At 44.9% G+C, this 17162-nt stretch overlaps 1 protein-coding gene across 1 annotated transcript in view; it reads right to left on the reverse strand.

Moving 5' to 3' along the window:
• Positions 1 to 305: 305 nt before the first annotated feature.
• The window catches only part of MEI1 (meiotic double-stranded break formation protein 1), a 40568-nt gene continuing 23711 nt past the window's right edge, over positions 306 to 17162 (reverse strand). The window contains exons 21-31 of the mRNA XM_026069140.1: positions 15982 to 16147; positions 13756 to 13860; positions 12622 to 12732; positions 11862 to 12043; positions 9234 to 9315; positions 8566 to 8768; positions 7818 to 7899; positions 5717 to 5823; positions 4691 to 4822; positions 4228 to 4337; positions 306 to 515 (exon numbers count right to left, since the gene is read on the reverse strand). Of these exons, the coding sequence (XP_025924925.1) occupies positions 470 to 515; positions 4228 to 4337; positions 4691 to 4822; positions 5717 to 5823; positions 7818 to 7899; positions 8566 to 8768; positions 9234 to 9315; positions 11862 to 12043; positions 12622 to 12732; positions 13756 to 13860; positions 15982 to 16147 (1326 nt within the window). The 3' untranslated portion in view covers positions 306 to 469. The remainder of the gene's footprint in view (positions 516 to 4227; positions 4338 to 4690; positions 4823 to 5716; positions 5824 to 7817; positions 7900 to 8565; positions 8769 to 9233; positions 9316 to 11861; positions 12044 to 12621; positions 12733 to 13755; positions 13861 to 15981; positions 16148 to 17162) is intronic.

The raw sequence follows: 17162 nt of genomic DNA on the forward strand, positions 1-17162 counted from the left end.
CAAGGGAAGAGCTGCGGGAGTCTCTTTAATAAAAAGCCCCAGTGAGAAAGAAGCTCTTACAGGGTTTAGAGGAAATAAGCAACAAAAGGGTCTGGGATTGTATCCTAGTAGATCATCTGTGAACTGAGAAAGCTCAGCTCCACTGCCCACTTTCAAGACATCAGTCTCCTCTCCTCAGTGGGATAAGCTGCACATCTGCTTCCCCAGGTGTCCTGGCTAGAGCCCCCCAAACACCCCTGCAACTCCAAAGAAAAGGCCTCTTCCCACACAGAAAAGGAAAAGAGGAGCCACTTCAGTAACCAGGTTTTACCTATGATTTTCAACAAAACATTTTTTGAAAATGAGCTACAGATGACTTCCTTTGTCCATCTTCTCTCTTCAACTCATTGTGAATAAAGGGCAGGATGGGGTCTCCTATTCCATTCTTTTCTTGTTCCTCTGCTGCATGCACCGACTGCATCTTCTCATTTCAGTCTCTGATGTGTGAGAGGGACACCGCCACACTTCCCAGGCATCTGTTGGTGACACCATGAGTGGAAACCAAAGGGAAGGGCATGGCTGAAACTCCAGCATGAAACTGGAATTCCCATTTTTGACACATTGCTGAGAGGAGGTATTCATCACTAAAACTCCCCTCCCTGAAACCATGGAAATCCTACCAAAACATGCAAGAAACACTTGTGTGGTTGAAGCTGGGCAAAATTCTTTCTGGACAAAACTGATCTTAAACCTTGCTTTTGACCAGAGGATTTTGTCTTCCATGCTTGTGACCCTCCTATTCAGGCAGCCACCACTGCTGCACTTTGAGTGTCTCCAAAACCCTTTCTAATAACTCAGATTTGAAGGCTTCTTCATATCTGGAAAAGCCAGAAATAAGGAGCCACTTTAGCAATGTAACAAGACTTCCTGTCCACCTTCCTTCATCTCCATACAGACACGCAAAGACAGCGCAGAACTTCATGGGGCTGGGAAGAACATCTGAACCTGGGGAACTTCCATTCTGAGACAACCCTGAGCTTCCCTCCACATAGTAGTATCCCACTGGGGCGTAAGCCTGAGGACAAACTGTTTCTTGTAGGTAAAAAAAACCTCATAGACCAATCCTGCACATGGCTTATGACGTGTTACCTCACTGGTAGGATGGAGAAGTCCCCACCCCCACAGGAAATCATTGCCGGGGCCAGTTCCATGACTACTACCTGTCTGAGGCAATGCGGCATGAAGAAAACAGGAAGGCAAAAGCAGAAAGTTTTAGAAATAAGCAAAGAGTTCACTTGCTACATACACCAGGCTCCCTCCTTCTCCAAAAGTAATCTCTGTGTGGCACCTCCCTCCTGTCCATGGAGAAGAAAAGAATGCAATTTGCAGCAGGGGACTCAAGCAGAATACAATCTGGTAACCCCACTCAGCACTTTCCAAATGCTTACTGCCTTCCCCACGCTCTGAAAGTGTTCAAGTCATCTTTGGGTTTGCACGACTGCACAGACATATCAATGCTAGTTAGCACACAGACAGAGGTTAAGTGATTGTTCATTCTCCAGGGAGATCAATATTGGAATCATTACTGCTTCGAAGTCACAGGCTCCCAGGCCTGTGCCCCTTTCATTAAACCATCTCTGTCATATAGATGAATACAATCCCAGCACAGAGAACCATCAGTAAACCTTTCATCCCCAAATTAGCTAACTACAGGCATACCTCATTTTATTGCGCTTCGCTTTATTGCGCTTTGCAGATACTGCGTTTTTTACAAATTGAAGGTTTGTGGCAACCCTGTGTCGAGCAAGTCTATCGGCGCCATTTTTCCAACAGCATGTGCTCACTTTGTGTCTCTGTGTCACATTTTGGTAATTCTTGCAGTATTTCAGACTTTTTCATTATTATTATATCTGTTATGGTGATCTGTGATCAGTGATCTTTGATGTTACTATTGTAATTGTTTCGGGGCGCCATGAACTGCACCCGTATAAGATGGCAAACTTAATCGATAAATGTTGTGTGTGCTCTGACTGCTCCATCAACCGGCCGTTCCCCCGTCTCTCTCCCTCTCCTCGGGCCTCCCTATTCCCTGAGACACAACAATATTGAAATTAGGGCAATTAATAACCCTACAATGGCCTCTAAGTGTTCAAGTGAAAGGAAGAGTCGCACGTCCCTCACTTTAAATCAAAAGCTAGAAATGATGAAGCTTAGTGAGGAAGGCACGTCGAAAGCTGAGACAGGCCGAAAGCTCAGCCTCTTGCGCCAAGCAGTTAGCCAAGTTGTGAATGCAAAGGAAAAGTTCTTGAAGGAAAGTCAAAGTGCTACTCCAGTGAACGCACAAACGGTAAGAAAGCAAAACAGCCTTCTTGCTGATAGGGAGAAAGTGTTAGTGGTCTGGATAGAAGATCAAACATTCCCTTAAGCCAAAGCCTAATCCAGAGCAAGGCCCTAACTCTCTTCAATTCTGTGAAGGCTGAGAGAGGTGAGGAAGCTGCAGAAGAAAAGTTTTAAGCTAGCAGAGGTTGGTTCATGAGGTTTAAGGAAAGAAGCAGTCTCCATAACATAAAAGTGCAAGGCGAAGCAGCAAGTGCTGATGTAGAAGCTGCAGCAAGTTCTCCGGAAGATCTAGCTAAGATACTTGATGAACGTGGCTACACTAACCAACAGATTTTCAGTGTAGTCGAAACAGCCTTCTATTGGAAGAAGATGCCATCTAGGACTTTCATAGCTAGAAAGGAGAAGTCAATGCCTGGCTTCAAAGCTTCAAAGGACAGGCTGACTCTCTTGTTAGGGGCTAATGCAGCTGGCGACTTTAAGTTGAAGCAAATGATCATTTAGCATTCTGAGAATCCTAGGGCCCTTAAGAATTATGCTAAATCTACTCTGCTTGTGCTTTATAAATGGAACAACAAAGCCTGGATGACAGCACATCTGTTTACTACATGGTTTACTGAATATTTTAAGCCCACTGTTGAGACCTACTGCTCAGAAAAAAAGATGCCTTTCAAAATATTACTGCTCATTGACAATGCACCTAGTCACCCAAGAGCTCTGATGGAGATGTACAATGAGATTCATGTTGTTTTCATGCTTGCTTTCAAAGTTTTACTATTTAAGAAATACATTTTGTAAGGCTATAGCTGCCATAGATAGTGATTCCTCTGATGGATCTGGGCAAAGTAAATTGAAAACCTTCTGGAAAGGTTTCACCATTCTAGATGCCATTAAGAACATTTGTGATTCATGGGAGGAGGTCAAAATATCAGCATTAACAGGAGTTTGGAAGAAGTTGATTCCAACCCTCATGGATGACTTTGAGGGGTTCAAGACTTCACTGGAGGAAGTAACTGCAGATGTGGTGGAAATAGCAAGAGAACTAGAATTAGAAGTGGAGCCTGAAGATGTGACTGAATTGCTGCAGTCTCATGATAAAACTTTAACAGATGAGGAGTTGCTTCTTATGGATGAGCAAAGAAAGTGGTTTCTTGAGATGGAATCTACTCCTGGTGAGGATGCTGTGAACGTTGTTGAAATGACAACAAAGGATTTAGAATATTACATAAACTTAGTTGATAAAGCAGCGGCAGGGTTTGAGAGGAGTAACTCCAATTTTGAAAGAAGTTCTGTTGTGAGTAAAATGCTATCAAACAGCATCACGTTACAGAGAATCCTTCATGAAAGGAAGAGTCAATCGATGCGGCAAACTTCACTGCTATCTTATTTTAAGAAATTGCCACAGCCACCCCAACCTTCAGCAACCACCACCCTGATCAGTCAGCAGCCATCAACATCGAGGCAAGACCCTCCATCAGCAAAAAGATTACGACTCGCTGAAGGCTCAGATGATGGTTAGCATTTTTTAGCAATAAAGTATTTTTTAATTAAGGTATGTACATTGTATTTTTAGACATAATGCTATTGCACACTTAATAGACTACAGTATAGTGTAAACATAACTTTTATATGCACTGGGAAACCAAAAAATTCACGTGACTCGCATTATTGCAATAGTCACTTTATTGCGGTGGTCTGGAACCAAACCCGCAATATCTCCGAGGTATGCCTGTATAGTAAACACTAAGAGTGTTTTACTTGCACTTTTGTTCAACTTTAGCGGGAAAGTGGGGAGAAGCACAGAAAGAAATAAAAGAAGAAAAGAAGAAGAAAATGGTGTTAAGTTCTACCTTTGTTACATATACCACCCTAGTATCACCTATCAAAGGCATTTGCCCAGCAAAAGGATACACAATGTCCTGATATTTTGCACGAGTCCTCGTCTGTCCCAGAAGGCTCTCCAGCAAGGTCTGAACAGTCCCTGCCTGCATTGGTTCCATCTGATGACAACTGCTCTGAATCTGAGCCATTAGAAGAAGGAATGATTTCCAAACCATCAGCAAACTATTGTGTTTGTTCCTTCACACCTCCCTCCCTCATCTCCACACAGAGCAATGAAACCTTCAGACTACTCTGGGGAAAATCAAGGGGCCCATGACAATACTAATGACACAATTTAAGCAGCTGCTGGCATCACTCACTTTCCCATTCCACCATACATCCCTCACAGCAGCAGGCCAAGCTAGCAGCTGCAGGATTCCCCATCACCTTGCTATAACCTCCTTAAAGGAAGTTTATGGCTTCCCAACAAAGGTGGGAGCAATCCTCTAGGAAACTCCGTTCTCATTTTCCTAGACAGCCACTGCACTCTTACCTGACGAAGAAAGAGACGAAGAGCACGACATGTGGCCTCAGGCAGCTCTGATAACTTGGCTTCTGCTGCCTCCTGGAGAATCTGGCTTATTTCTTTTTGAGAAATAATATTGCTGCTCTGGTATTTCACAAACTTGAACAAAAGGCAAAAGAAAGGCAATAAATAGTGAATGACCCACAGACTCCAAAAGTGACCCATCTCCTGGAAAGACTTCCTCTTTGTGAAGAGATGCTGCAGCACCCAAACCACAGGCCTAATTTTTACACCACTTTTAATAGAACTGGTGCAAATACCTCTATTGACATTGTTCTGACTTATACGTAGACTTACTTTGGTTTAGGTCAGGAAGGAACTGAACTGAACCAGACCACCTCTTAAAAGTGAAATAATAACAAGAAAGGCTCACAGACCCCACTGTGTATTTGGAAGGGGAAGGTGCATATTAATAACCCCTTCTTCTCATCCACTGCCATGAGAGCTTTATCTTGAGTATTTCTACTGGGCAAGACCATCCCTCTCTTGCTGCCAGGCCTCCCCACACACAGCTAGGTAGTAGATTGTTGTAATTCCCTGACCTGAAATGTCAGGTCCATAAGGCCAAAGAGTGGGAGAGAAGCTGTGATATCATGAGCAGCTCTGTTCTTCAAAGAACCATAGCATGCTCCCAGTCTGGCAACAGTGGTTGCATGTTCTCTGTAGCCTTCCCCTCTCCTCCCCAGGGGTGCTAGATGATGGGAATAAATGCTACAAACACTAGAAGAACAGGATGTGCTCACTTAGAGCAGTCAGTTTCTGTAGGGTGCAGAAGGGAAGTTTGCTTGAAGGTATTACTATGGGACATGAGTATAGTCACAGCGTGACAGCAGCGTCTAAGACTGCATGTTTGTTTGTTTGTTTGTGTGTGTGTGTGTGTGTGTGTGTGTGTGTAGAGGCTAAGTGCATGATGTACTTTCCAATAGCCAACCCACATGCACTATACCAACATACTTGCAGAAATGGAGAACAGCCTACCCTTCCCCTGCTCACCAAAGTCATGACCCTGAGAATTTCTGGCTGCATAAAGGACTTCCGTCCCCCACTGAGTAGCGTGAAGAGCAGGAACCGGTGCCAGGGCTGTGAGGCGACATGTAGTGCTGGGAGAGAAGGAGAAGCCAATCAAAAACAGCTTTAAAATCTGCCAGGAGATAGACTGGACCCAGATAAGGACAGTCTTCCATACTGACCCTAGTTCTTCTCTCCTAGACCCCAAGCTGTAAAACACCAACAAGGTATTTTGCTGTGCTCTTATTTGCTTTTAAATCTATTACTCTTTTGGCAAGAGTTCAGTCATGAGGACAAAAGCTTCATAGCTTTTTAAAGCAGAAAATATGTTCTGTCCATCTTTATGCTTTTATAGGAAGAGAAACCTTCTTCTGGAGTGTGTGTCATAAAAAAGTAAGGGCATATCTTTAGCCCAGGGTTAAAAAAAAAAACAAAAAACTCTGCTTTCAATATGAGGACGTGTTTCCTGACCAAGAGTTTAATTTTGCTGCAGAATCCTCTTTGGGGAAAGAAGAAAGCCCTATAACATAAGCTCCACAAACTGAGACTGGATCTGCATCAGAGAGCATACCATGGGGATCAGCTAGGCTGATGGCAGCAGTACAAACAAGAAAAGGTTCTTAGTAAGAACCACGGATGATATAAAGAGGTAAGGCTCAAGGCCACTGGGTGTGACAGCATGAAATCTCTCAGTGAATGCTAAGTTAAGTTGTATCACCTTGTATTTACTGCAGGTTAAGAACATGTGATGGACAATTACAGCAGATCAGCTGGTATGAGAGAACTTGTTATACCACAGCAACTCACCATCAGGTCTGAGGCCTTTGTTTTGGAAAGGTCACTTTTCCACCAGCAATCACATAACCACCCTATTGCCATTATGACAATCTTGTCTACAAAAAAGCAGCACTAACAAATCATGTAAAGTGTTTGGGAGGTATTTTTTAGCTGCTGGAAATGAGAAGGTACCAGCATTGTGTACTGAGCCTGCTCTGCATACCTGGAAAAATCTCTAGACCAACAAAGGCTTTTAAAGAGCCTCAAATGAGGACACTTCTACAGGCAGAGTCCAGGCCGCACTCTTTGCAATGCTGTTGTTTCTTTCAGTCAAACAAAGCCATGATCCTCATGCCACTCAGAATAAAGAGACTCTTGTTACTGCTGTTGTTAACTTCTGCATCACAATAAGAATTTAGGCAGTTAAAGTGAAGGGTTCAGCTGTTGCTGAAATGGCATTTTTTCAGCTTTATCCTAAATCAGTGGAACCTCCCCATAGCCTGCCACTTTTTTTTTTTCCTTTTAACAAGGCCTTTTAACAGACTCCCTACAGCTACTGGCTGTCATTCATCTGCAGTATTACATTTTCATTCACCAACTTCCTTTCTCCCAACAATGTCCCTTTTGTCTGGCATTCATTCACTCCATCCCCTTCTCTCTTAATGTTTGTGTGATTGATTTGAATGGGTCAGAGTACGGAGAATTCTCTTTCTGTTTTAAGATCAGAGCCAACACCTGTACTTTGTGGCAGGAGGCTGACAATGAGTGGAAAGGCCTACTCATTCACCCTGACTTTATGACACTGTCATATTATGTTATAGTGCTAACATGGAATACATTAAGTCTGACATGGACTCTTGAAACCAAGGTCTGCATTTGCCCCTGGAAATCTAGAATTTCCAGCTTCCATTCCCTAAGGCTAAGTGAGTCCTCCTTCCTCTAACTTTATGGTTTAAAGGTTTGTTACAATTGGCTTGGAATTAAAAGGCAGTGTATTCCTCCCTCCCTCTCAGTTCTTAAATCTGTCACTCTTAACAGATTGGGGTGGAGGGTGGTAGTGTCTTTTTCTTTGTTCTGGAAAGCATATTGGTATCTAGAGCCAAAGTGAGGGCTCACTCCTTCAAGGGAGCCAGGCATTGTGATTTCATCCCACAGAGCACATGATTAACTTTAGGCATACAAATCATTTTTCACATTGGGCACAACTCATTAAGCATCTGCTCCAGGGCCCTACTGGATGGAGATCAAAGAGCTCAAAATCACTGTAGGAGGGAGACCCAGGACAACGGAGGGCTAAGGAAGGCTTTACCAACATCCTGGTTCTTCACATACAGGTACTCCAGTAAGGTTTCCAGGCAGGCAACCACAGCTTGAGAGAGCAGCAAGTCTTTCTGGAATGCCCAGAGGAAGAAAAAGAAAAAAACAACACAGGCAACAGCTATTGCAAGAATAAAATTCAGAAAGTGGCAGGCTCTGAGAGTGTTCAGCACAGGAAAGTAACACCCTTCATCTCCTTCATGGGATGCAATGTGCTGTAAATGATCCATCACGTCAAGGAGTCAGACAAAGGCAGGACTTATTCTGACTATAAAAGCAAGCAACAGTCTTCAAAGAATAAATGTGGGAAGCCAATGTCACTCAAGACAGTTAAATGTGAACTGATGAACTATTCCCCAAAGCAGCTTGCTAGGGCTGTGGGGAAGGAGTTTGATACATTTTTACCAGCTCTGTCCCTATGGGTGTAGGGGCCCTGAAGAACACAGGAGGTGGGATAACAGAGATTGTGGTTAGTACACAGAATTTAAGCTGTCTAGTTCAGCAGCAGGGAGAACCACATAGCTTGATTTACCTTCTTACTCACTGCACCATGCTGCATACACTGCAGCAAGAACATTTCCCCTCCTCCTCATCACAGCTCTGTAAGGGGTGGAAAAAACAAGGAGAAAGAAAAAAAGGCAGACCCTTGGGTCCTGCTGCAGGGTGTTTTTTCCGCAGGTTAATATAAGTGTTTGAACCACAGCAGCACTAGTGTGTTCCAAAAGCATTATTTTATATACCTGCAAGTAGACATGCACCAGGAGGTTCTGCAGACTGACAACAAGTGAGAAGACCTGCCGCACAGCAAGGGGGTGCAGGGCAGAATCCTCCAGAGATGTCAGCTGTGGTTCCCTCGCACCTTGGGCTGTGGTTTGGATGACAGTCACCAGCAGAGAAGAGAAGTTCTGTCGCAGGATAGCTCTCAGGAACTGCAGGATGCTTACTAGACAGAGAGCCACTCATTAGTGGATACCAGTGTTTTCCTCTCCCCTGCCCTTTTTGTTGGTGCCTATGGGCAGCCTGGGAGACGTGAGGAGAGAAAATTCAAGCTTAAGGGCCCACTGGAGAGGCACAGCAGTTGCCAACAGATGCAGGTAGGAATGGCAACAAATTCCCTTGCTCACCTCCCACTCTGAGATGCTGAGACCTATTTCATGCTCAGTTCCAGATGTCACTGCCCACCTCCAAGATGAATTTTGCATCTTTTTGTGTTTTTTTTTTAATCTCTTCTGCTCTTCCTTACCACCAAGTATGTACTCCCTAAGCCAAATGTACCAAAGCTTCCAGATCCCCACCATCACCTGCACAGCCCCATCCCATAGTCACTTTGCCCTTAGAGCCTTCCCCCTCCTTCAATCTCGTATTAGCACCTGCTTCAAATCATATCCCCATAACAGACACCAAATACCTAGCAGCAGGATGGGCTTCTTCTTCCTGAAGATGATTGCATTCAGGACTTCTGTTAGGTCTAGAGAGAGCGTCTGGTGAACCTAGAGGAGAATGAAATACAAGAGAAAAAATGGTGCTGGTCTGACCTGGTAAAAAACTGCTTCCTTATATACTTTCAGTCCTTAGACACTATCCCATGATGATACTCTGAAAAACAATAGAACAGCAACAAGGTTTCAGGACTCTGATCCAGAAAGTAAAGTCACATAACTGGGGCCTCAAGTTTCACTCRTTACTAGCTGCCAACCCTGCACAACTTCCAACCCACAGTGAAATCTCATTAGCCTGTCTCACTCTCACACCTCCCTGCATGCCCTCTGGCATATGGCTGGCAGATCGCTGAGCATGTGGAGTACTAGGAACAGCCATTACTGAAGACTGCCTTACCTTAACCACCTTAGGCCAGTCAGCAAGACTGATTAGCTGGGCAGCCAAAAAGCAACAGTGACAACAAACAGCTGGTCCTGCCTGCTCCAGCTGGGAAGCCCACAGAGAGCCCAGGGCTAGGAACTACTTTACAGGCGAGCACAAGAAGGTGTGGGCGAGGGAGACAGAGGAGGTTAGGAACTTGGACTAGAGGAAACAGGAATGGTGGGCTTAAGAGGAGAGTCTGCAATACACTGTTTCCCTCATGGAGCAGCCATTCAGCAGGGAATGGCATGAAGTTTCACAGAGCCCCAGGAGGGGTCAAACTTGCTCTTCAGCAAGGCAAAGAGTTGGCATGGGAGGGCAGGCACAAGGATCACCCAGCTTATTCCCTCCAACTGTCTTCTGAAGAGAAATATTCAATAGCAGATCTGGGAATACCACATGAGTGCAACAGGGGTAGCAGTGGTTACTTGTCTAAGCACTGGCAAGCCCAAATCTTTAATAGTGTCCAACCCATGTCCCATGCTTATCCACAGCCCCAAGCAGCTACCGGCTCCTGCTACAGCCACCAGAAATAACACAGTTAAGGCACAAGCTTGCTATGGGCAGACAAGTCCTCATTATTAACACCAGCCTGAGATGAATGTGAGCAGCTCACACTTCTTGGAGCCATTGTTCCCCTCTAAATAACTGCAAGCTCTGGGGGATAGCCTGGCATCAGTCCACAGGCACAGCCACAAAGGGCAAAGGCTCTCAGCAAGGGCCTCCAGGATGCTTTGTGCAGCATCAGCAATACCAAGCAGCAAGAGAAGTGACTCTACATCCTATCCCCTCTCCTTCCCCCTCATCCGAAGATCAGAAACATTGAAGCTTAGAAGTGTTGAAGATTAGAAACACTGAAGCATCCTGGAACTGCTCCCATTTGCCACCTGCATCCGTAGTTTCTTTCCACAGCTCCGGTGCAAGACGGATTCTGGATTTCACGTCATAGTGCATCAAGCCAATAAGGTACTGACAAAACTAACCAACAGGCTTCTAAGTGATTAAACGATTGCACTTCAAGGATCAATACGAGCTGAGAAAGTCTCTCCCAGAAGATGAAACTCAATACTAGCCACTAGAATTGAGCCCCTTTTGGGACTGGCACAACACTGACCACCCAGACACAGCCCTGACCTGTCAATTGAAAAGGTAAATTGTCTGTGTGTAACGTTAATAGAGCAGGGACAAGCAGGTTTCCCTACACAGTCACACAGCTGTCAGTCCATACAAGTTCAATGCTGTAAGAATTAATCATACACACCCATGAAGCAACAGGTACAGACTTCATCTGGTCTGGCTTTTTGGAAAAAATCCTCCCACAGCATTAGAAAACCAATCCTTGCCTATCTGTGCAGATGCACACATGCCTGATGATTTTATCATCCATGAACAGATGCACTGACTCATAAGGAACATACTCAACCAGATAAAACTGCAGGAACAGAGCTCAGAATTCAAGCCATGTTGTTTAACTTCATTTCAGGAGAGGAGAAAAAGGCAAGGTTAGATACTTTGAAGGGAATGTCATCCCCTTGTGTTGGCATTAGAAAGTGCTCCATTCCCTCTCACTTGTAATTCCAATAGTAGCTGACAACTCCAGCTCAGCTCTCTTGTTGGACTGCAAAGCATCAAATACAATGACAGCTGCCCACATTTATATCAGCTCTGTTAATATTGAGCGCTTATTTGCCAATAACAGATTTGGATTGTGACTGTTCCACTGCCTATCATTTTAGTACCAACAAAGCATTTTAAAACATGGGAGCTGTTCCTCCCACTGCCAGCCTTCCCTTCAGAAACACCTTAAGAAGTATTTTGTTCTGTCCTGAAGAGGAAAGTGATTTGATCAAGAAGGCTGGGTATGCTTTTCTTTCCCAGGACTTTTGTCTCCCTCCCTAACTCTCCAGTGATTCATGTCACAGCCTTCAGAAGCATGCTAGCCTCCAGCCTAGCTGGAGAAGCGCAGCAAGGAATAACTTGTAGACAAATATGAAAAAGCTATCAAGGTGAGCAGATTCCAGCTCAATGCAAACCTTCTTTTTTTTTTCTTTTTTTTTTTCTTTTTTTTTTTTTTTTTTTTTTTTTTTTTTTTTTTTTTTTTTTTTTAAGTATTTAGGTTTGGGGGGGGGGTTAGGTTTAGCCATTCCCTGGATCCAATTGCAAGAGTGATTCTCACCTCAGCATTGTAACGATGCTGATAAATTAAGAGGGAAGCAGCCAACAGCCACCCAGAGCAGAGCAAGGCATCTTCAGATGACAGGTAAGTGGGTTCAGAGGGAGAGGACCACAACCAGGTGCACTGCAAAATCTTCTGCAGGAGCTCTAGCAAGGACACGTTGGAGAGGAGCACAGCCACAGCTGCATAGGAGAAACAGAACTGGAGAGGCTGATGGGATGGCACAGGTTAAACCAGCTTGACAAGCAGAAGGGAAGTGCAAAGCACACCCCTGCTGCAGTGAGGCAGCCCCAATGGCCACAGCTCATCAGAATAAGGCTGTCCAGCTATGCTGGTATTCATCTCCCACAGCATGAGCGACAGCTAGGCCAGCCAATAAAATGACCAGTGTTCAGCTAACACAGCTGGGAGGTTGGTTAGAGCTGCTTCTCTTATTGTTTAATTTTTTGAACCATGGCAATACAAAGACATTTCAACAAGGCACCAAAGCCCAACTGCTGTGTTTTTTGAACAAGAAAAATACAGTGGTTCTGTCTCTCAGCAGCCAAATCCTGAATCATCAGAAAGCAGCAAAAACAAAACAAAGCAAACACAACCTAAAAAATTCATCCCACATACAAAATGTTCTTTGTTAACTGTAATGTTGCATCTGAAGGGGGAAAATCTACCTTACCTGCTGAGAGGGTTAGAACACAATCTGTGATGGCCAAGCTACAGCCTCACTGAAAATAGCTCAGCAATCAACACAGTCCTGCCTCACCTCTCTGTTGACTGCTAGGTGTTGTTTGATGAAGGCTCCAGTACAAGAAATTCAAGGATGGCTGCAGGAGGTCAGCGTCCCTCGGCGTACATTTCCCACAGAGGTTACTGACTGGAAGCGAAAGAATGGGCGTAACAAAGACACCAACATAACAGAGCACCTCAGCGAAAGAAAGAGGTCAGTCAGTGGGGGCAGAATTCAGACACAAGTAGCACAACCTGAAGTGAAACTAAACAGAGCATGGCCCAAACAAAGCAACAGGACTCTGCCCCAGAGTGTCTACTTTACACCAAACACTCCGCACTAGAGCATGATAACAGCAAGAAACAAAGCAGAAAAGGGTTTATTAAAGGGAATACATCACACTGGGCAGTAATAACTCCAAGAGTTACTATGAGATAAGCTACCTGTTTCCATAGGCAGAGTCTGTCTCTAATACTGCATCAACCATAGATGCCCACAAGCCTATCTCAAGCCGTAGATGGCCAGTCTGGGGAATGACATGGAGAACTGTGCTCCTCCACTCTCACATATTCTCCCCATATCAGTAATAAATTCACCATGCTTGTTGTAAGCACCAAACATTTAGGAACAGTGTTTAGCAAGAGAGTTTGGGAGGGAAATCCAGGTCTGTGGGGCTCAGCAGGAACTGTTGTAGGAGATTGTTTGAAGAGCTGAAAGTCTGAGTAAGCAATTCTCAAAAAACACATCAACATGCCTTCCCCACACCCCTCCCATCTATGAGCTTGTTTCATGCAGGCCTCATCAGAGAAGAGTTACTTCCAGAAGGATGCCTAAGGAAGCCCATCAGCAATACTGTCACGTGCCAAGTCACTGCAGTCACAGGCTTTGAAACCGTGTCATGGCCATGAGAAAACTTTGACCACCTTGTGAGGTGTCAGACAACAAATATATTGTAAAAGCAAGAGGTGGAGAACCTCGGTTTTGTTGCTTGAACTGGTAACAAGGGCTCTCTGCACCATTCTGGCTATGAAAGTGTCTTAAAGCAACCATAAATGTAATACAAGGTACACATTCTCCAAAAGGGTGAAGAGTCAGCCCCTAATCATCATATGGAACAGCTAATGAATACAGACCAAAGCCCCCTGAGAGAAGATGGATGTGCAGACTCACCCTGGTGAAGCAGCCTGAAGTCTGTGCTGTCCAGCTCCCTCACATCCCTGCTCCGCAGCTGCACCAGGAAAAGGAGGTTCAGCAAAAGAGGCAGGTTCCTGTTAGCTAAGAAGGGAACAGACAACTTTTCAGCAAACTCTAACCTGCTCTACCTCAAAGCGTGCCAAGAATTGTGAATTTTCAGGCTTGGAGAAGAGGGTAGGTTGAGGGGAGCAAGTATTCCCCCTTTCGATACACACCCACCCATATCTTTCCAACCTCATTCTCCTCTATACAGTCTCCTCTAGGTCAGGCCACCTTCCTGCCTCTTTGTTGGCCTTGAGTTATACATTGGACCCTGCCAACCCTGTTCTAGGGACAACTAGCAAAGAGCAAAAAAAGGAGGCTACACTCATTATTTATACTCTTAGTGAACCATGTAAGGGGCATGTTTACCACACATTTAAATTCACACTGCTAATAAGCTAGTAATCACCAGCCCTTTCCAGATTGCTCTTTTCCCTTCTACTTGCCATCACTGGCAGCCTTCGCCTTGACAGCAGCCCAGCACCTCAGAGCGCTCAGCTGCACAGCATTTGTTCTCCTGCAACTTGTGAGGCTGGGAAACAGGGATCCTCCTACCCCACAGAGCAGAAGACATGAGAGGTGAGAGCTCCAGCACAGCAGGTTTGTGCACAAGGAGAATGGTGCTTTTCAGACCACACACTCCCCAGGGCAACCACACTGTCTCCCTAGTACATTCACTTCTCTGCAGGGCTGCATGCAGGTGTAGAGTTTGTATGTATAGAGCCATACCTATTACAAGCATCTATGACCTCCAGAAAAAGTCTTCACAAAGGCTCAGGAGGTTTCAGTTTTGAGAGGGAAAGATTTACAGGTGTCTTTAATGTTAACGGGTTCTTGATGGAGTCCCACTGTTGGGTCTTCTTGTTGTCTAAGGGCAGGCTACTGTTTGATCAGGGATGCAGACCCCTGTGCTTATCTGTCCTGGCTGTCACAGAGAGCTGCCTGTGTGCTGAGACAAGGAAGTCACGTCTTGAGGGTACATCTGGTGCTTAACTTTCTGGATGAGGTTGCCAATAACTCAGCTAATGAGTTCAAGATGCAGTATGAATAGAAGCTGAGGATATTGGAGGCAGCAGAAGGAGCCTAATCTTGCAGAAGCCCCTCTAGCCCAGTGTCCTGAAGAAATGGATCTGACTACCTCAGCAGGAACAAGGACAATCTGCCTCCCCGAGTCCCTGGCATCCCTAGATTAATGACAGAGGGATGCCACAACTCTAAATGTGTGCAATACTAAACAAGATCGGATTGCCCACTTTATTCATAATCTTGTAGCCTCATGCTCTGCCAGGCTCCTGTTTTGAACTCCTCTCTTCTCCAGCCTATCAGACCTTCATGGAGGTAAGGCAGAAAACTGTCCCTCCCCCTCTAATGAGGACACCAAGGGGCTGGCAAAGAGGTTGTGCTCCCATCACTACTGCTGCCCAGCAAAGACCTCCAAGCAGAGCAGTACTGTAACAAGTGTCAGTGCCCCCCCAGGAAAAAGCAAAGGCTGTGCTGGGTCCCATATCCTAGGGAAGCCAAAGAGATCCCAGTATTGCTTCTTCCTTCAATTCAGGCTTACGTGCTGTTTTGCACAGGGCTTTTCACAATGGGACAACAGTCCCAGCTCCAAAATCAGGGCTAGTAAGGAAAACGGAGATTTCTCCAAGTCAAAGCCCAGCTAAATCTTCCAAAGATTTAATTGATTTATGAAACCTGGTGATATCACAATTCCTTTCTGGGGATCAATATCATGCATGATTCAAATAATCTCTCCTCCTAGCCTCTGTGCCCCAGGAACTGTACTCAGGCATGCCAATTTGTTTTAGACAGAGAAGGGGCAAAAAGGAGAATGCCTTTCTGTCACCAGCTGACCGCTTGTTTAAGCAGGGAGATTTACCCACAACAGCTCTCCATGTGAACACTTATGGCAGCATAATAGCACCCTGCCTTGGCTTAACACTCACACTTTGAAAACACAACAATCTAAACCAGAAAAAGACTCTCTCACTTCAGAATAGGAGCTTCTGGAAAAGGAAACTAAATCAGTACAGTTCTGTCAGTAAACTTCCTCATACAGATAAGTACTGAAGCAACATCAGCAGTTCAGAAACTTCCCTTCAGCCACCTACCCCTGCTAGCTGATCCCACAGCAAGACCCAAGACATAAAGGGAAGTCACCTTGTAAGGAGGCAGAGCTACTCTCTACCAGCAGCTGCTGCAGAATCTGTAGGAACTGACTCCGGAGGAGGTCACAGACAAGGACATCCTCATTTCTTTCCAAGAAGGATCTTAGAGTCACCAACACCTTCCGAGCCACATCCACAGAGCCTGAGCAGACCAAGTCCTGGGAGGGAAAAAGCATGCATTACCTTTCTGCCCCAATTAGACGGAAGTCACTGCTATTTAATACCGTTATGCTAATCTGGTGCCTTGGGAAACATCCTAATAAAGCACTTTTCAGATTAAGTATGTCCTGATTAAATGGAATATTGCATAAGGCAGGCAGGCTGTCCTCTGATAGGCACCTCTGGGTAATATCCTGTTTAAAGCATGCATTTGGCTCTTTACCTCCCATGCAGCATACAAGGCTGGGAGCAACATAAATTTAAGGTCAATGTTTTAGAAAATGAGTTCCTAAAGTCAGGGCCTGGTTTTCAAGAATGTAGATCCTCTGGCACTTCTGCTCTCCCTATTGTTTTTAGAAAATCAGGCCACATATTAAGGTGCTTACTTAAAGTCAAGCTTGTGAGTCAGTCCATAGTTACTCATTCTGAGAAGTCTTGGGCTGGCAGCCTAGTATCTGCAGTAGCAACGTAACAGCTAAACTGCATGAAACGTAAACCAGACAAGCAATCACTCAGTCACTGAAAATGGAAGAGTTGTGTATACAGCATTCAGCCCACAAGCCTGCTTCTTGAATACAGCTCTGTGCGGAATCTGTGAGCTAAATACCACAGCCAGTAGCATTAATTCAGGCACACTTTTGATGTTAAGGTGTTTAACATTAAATTCACCATGTATAAGTACACAAGCATAAGTACAGTTCCATAAAGATCAGGCAGAAAATGTTGACACTATCATATTACATAAGTCAGCACCACCATCCTTCCCTCCCCCAGTACTCCTGACTACTGCATTGCAAACGGTACAGCAGAAAGAGGGAAACAGTAAAGAAAACTGCTCTGAGCAATGTTGCCAAGCCTATAGCCTGCCAGGACAGCCCACCCAGCCTAGAGCCTTTTTTGGCTACATTCCCTTATCACATAATAGTCATACATCCAGACTGGATGGGGGAGAGGAAAGGGCTGTGGGACCTCACACCCAGGAAAAATGGTTAAGGTAAGAAAAGGCTGCCAGTG

The sequence above is a fragment of the Apteryx rowi genome, unplaced genomic scaffold (genome assembly GCF_003343035.1).
Source record: "Apteryx rowi isolate R43461 unplaced genomic scaffold, aptRow1 scaffold_287, whole genome shotgun sequence".
NCBI classification, from domain to species: domain Eukaryota; kingdom Metazoa; phylum Chordata; class Aves; order Apterygiformes; family Apterygidae; genus Apteryx; species Apteryx rowi.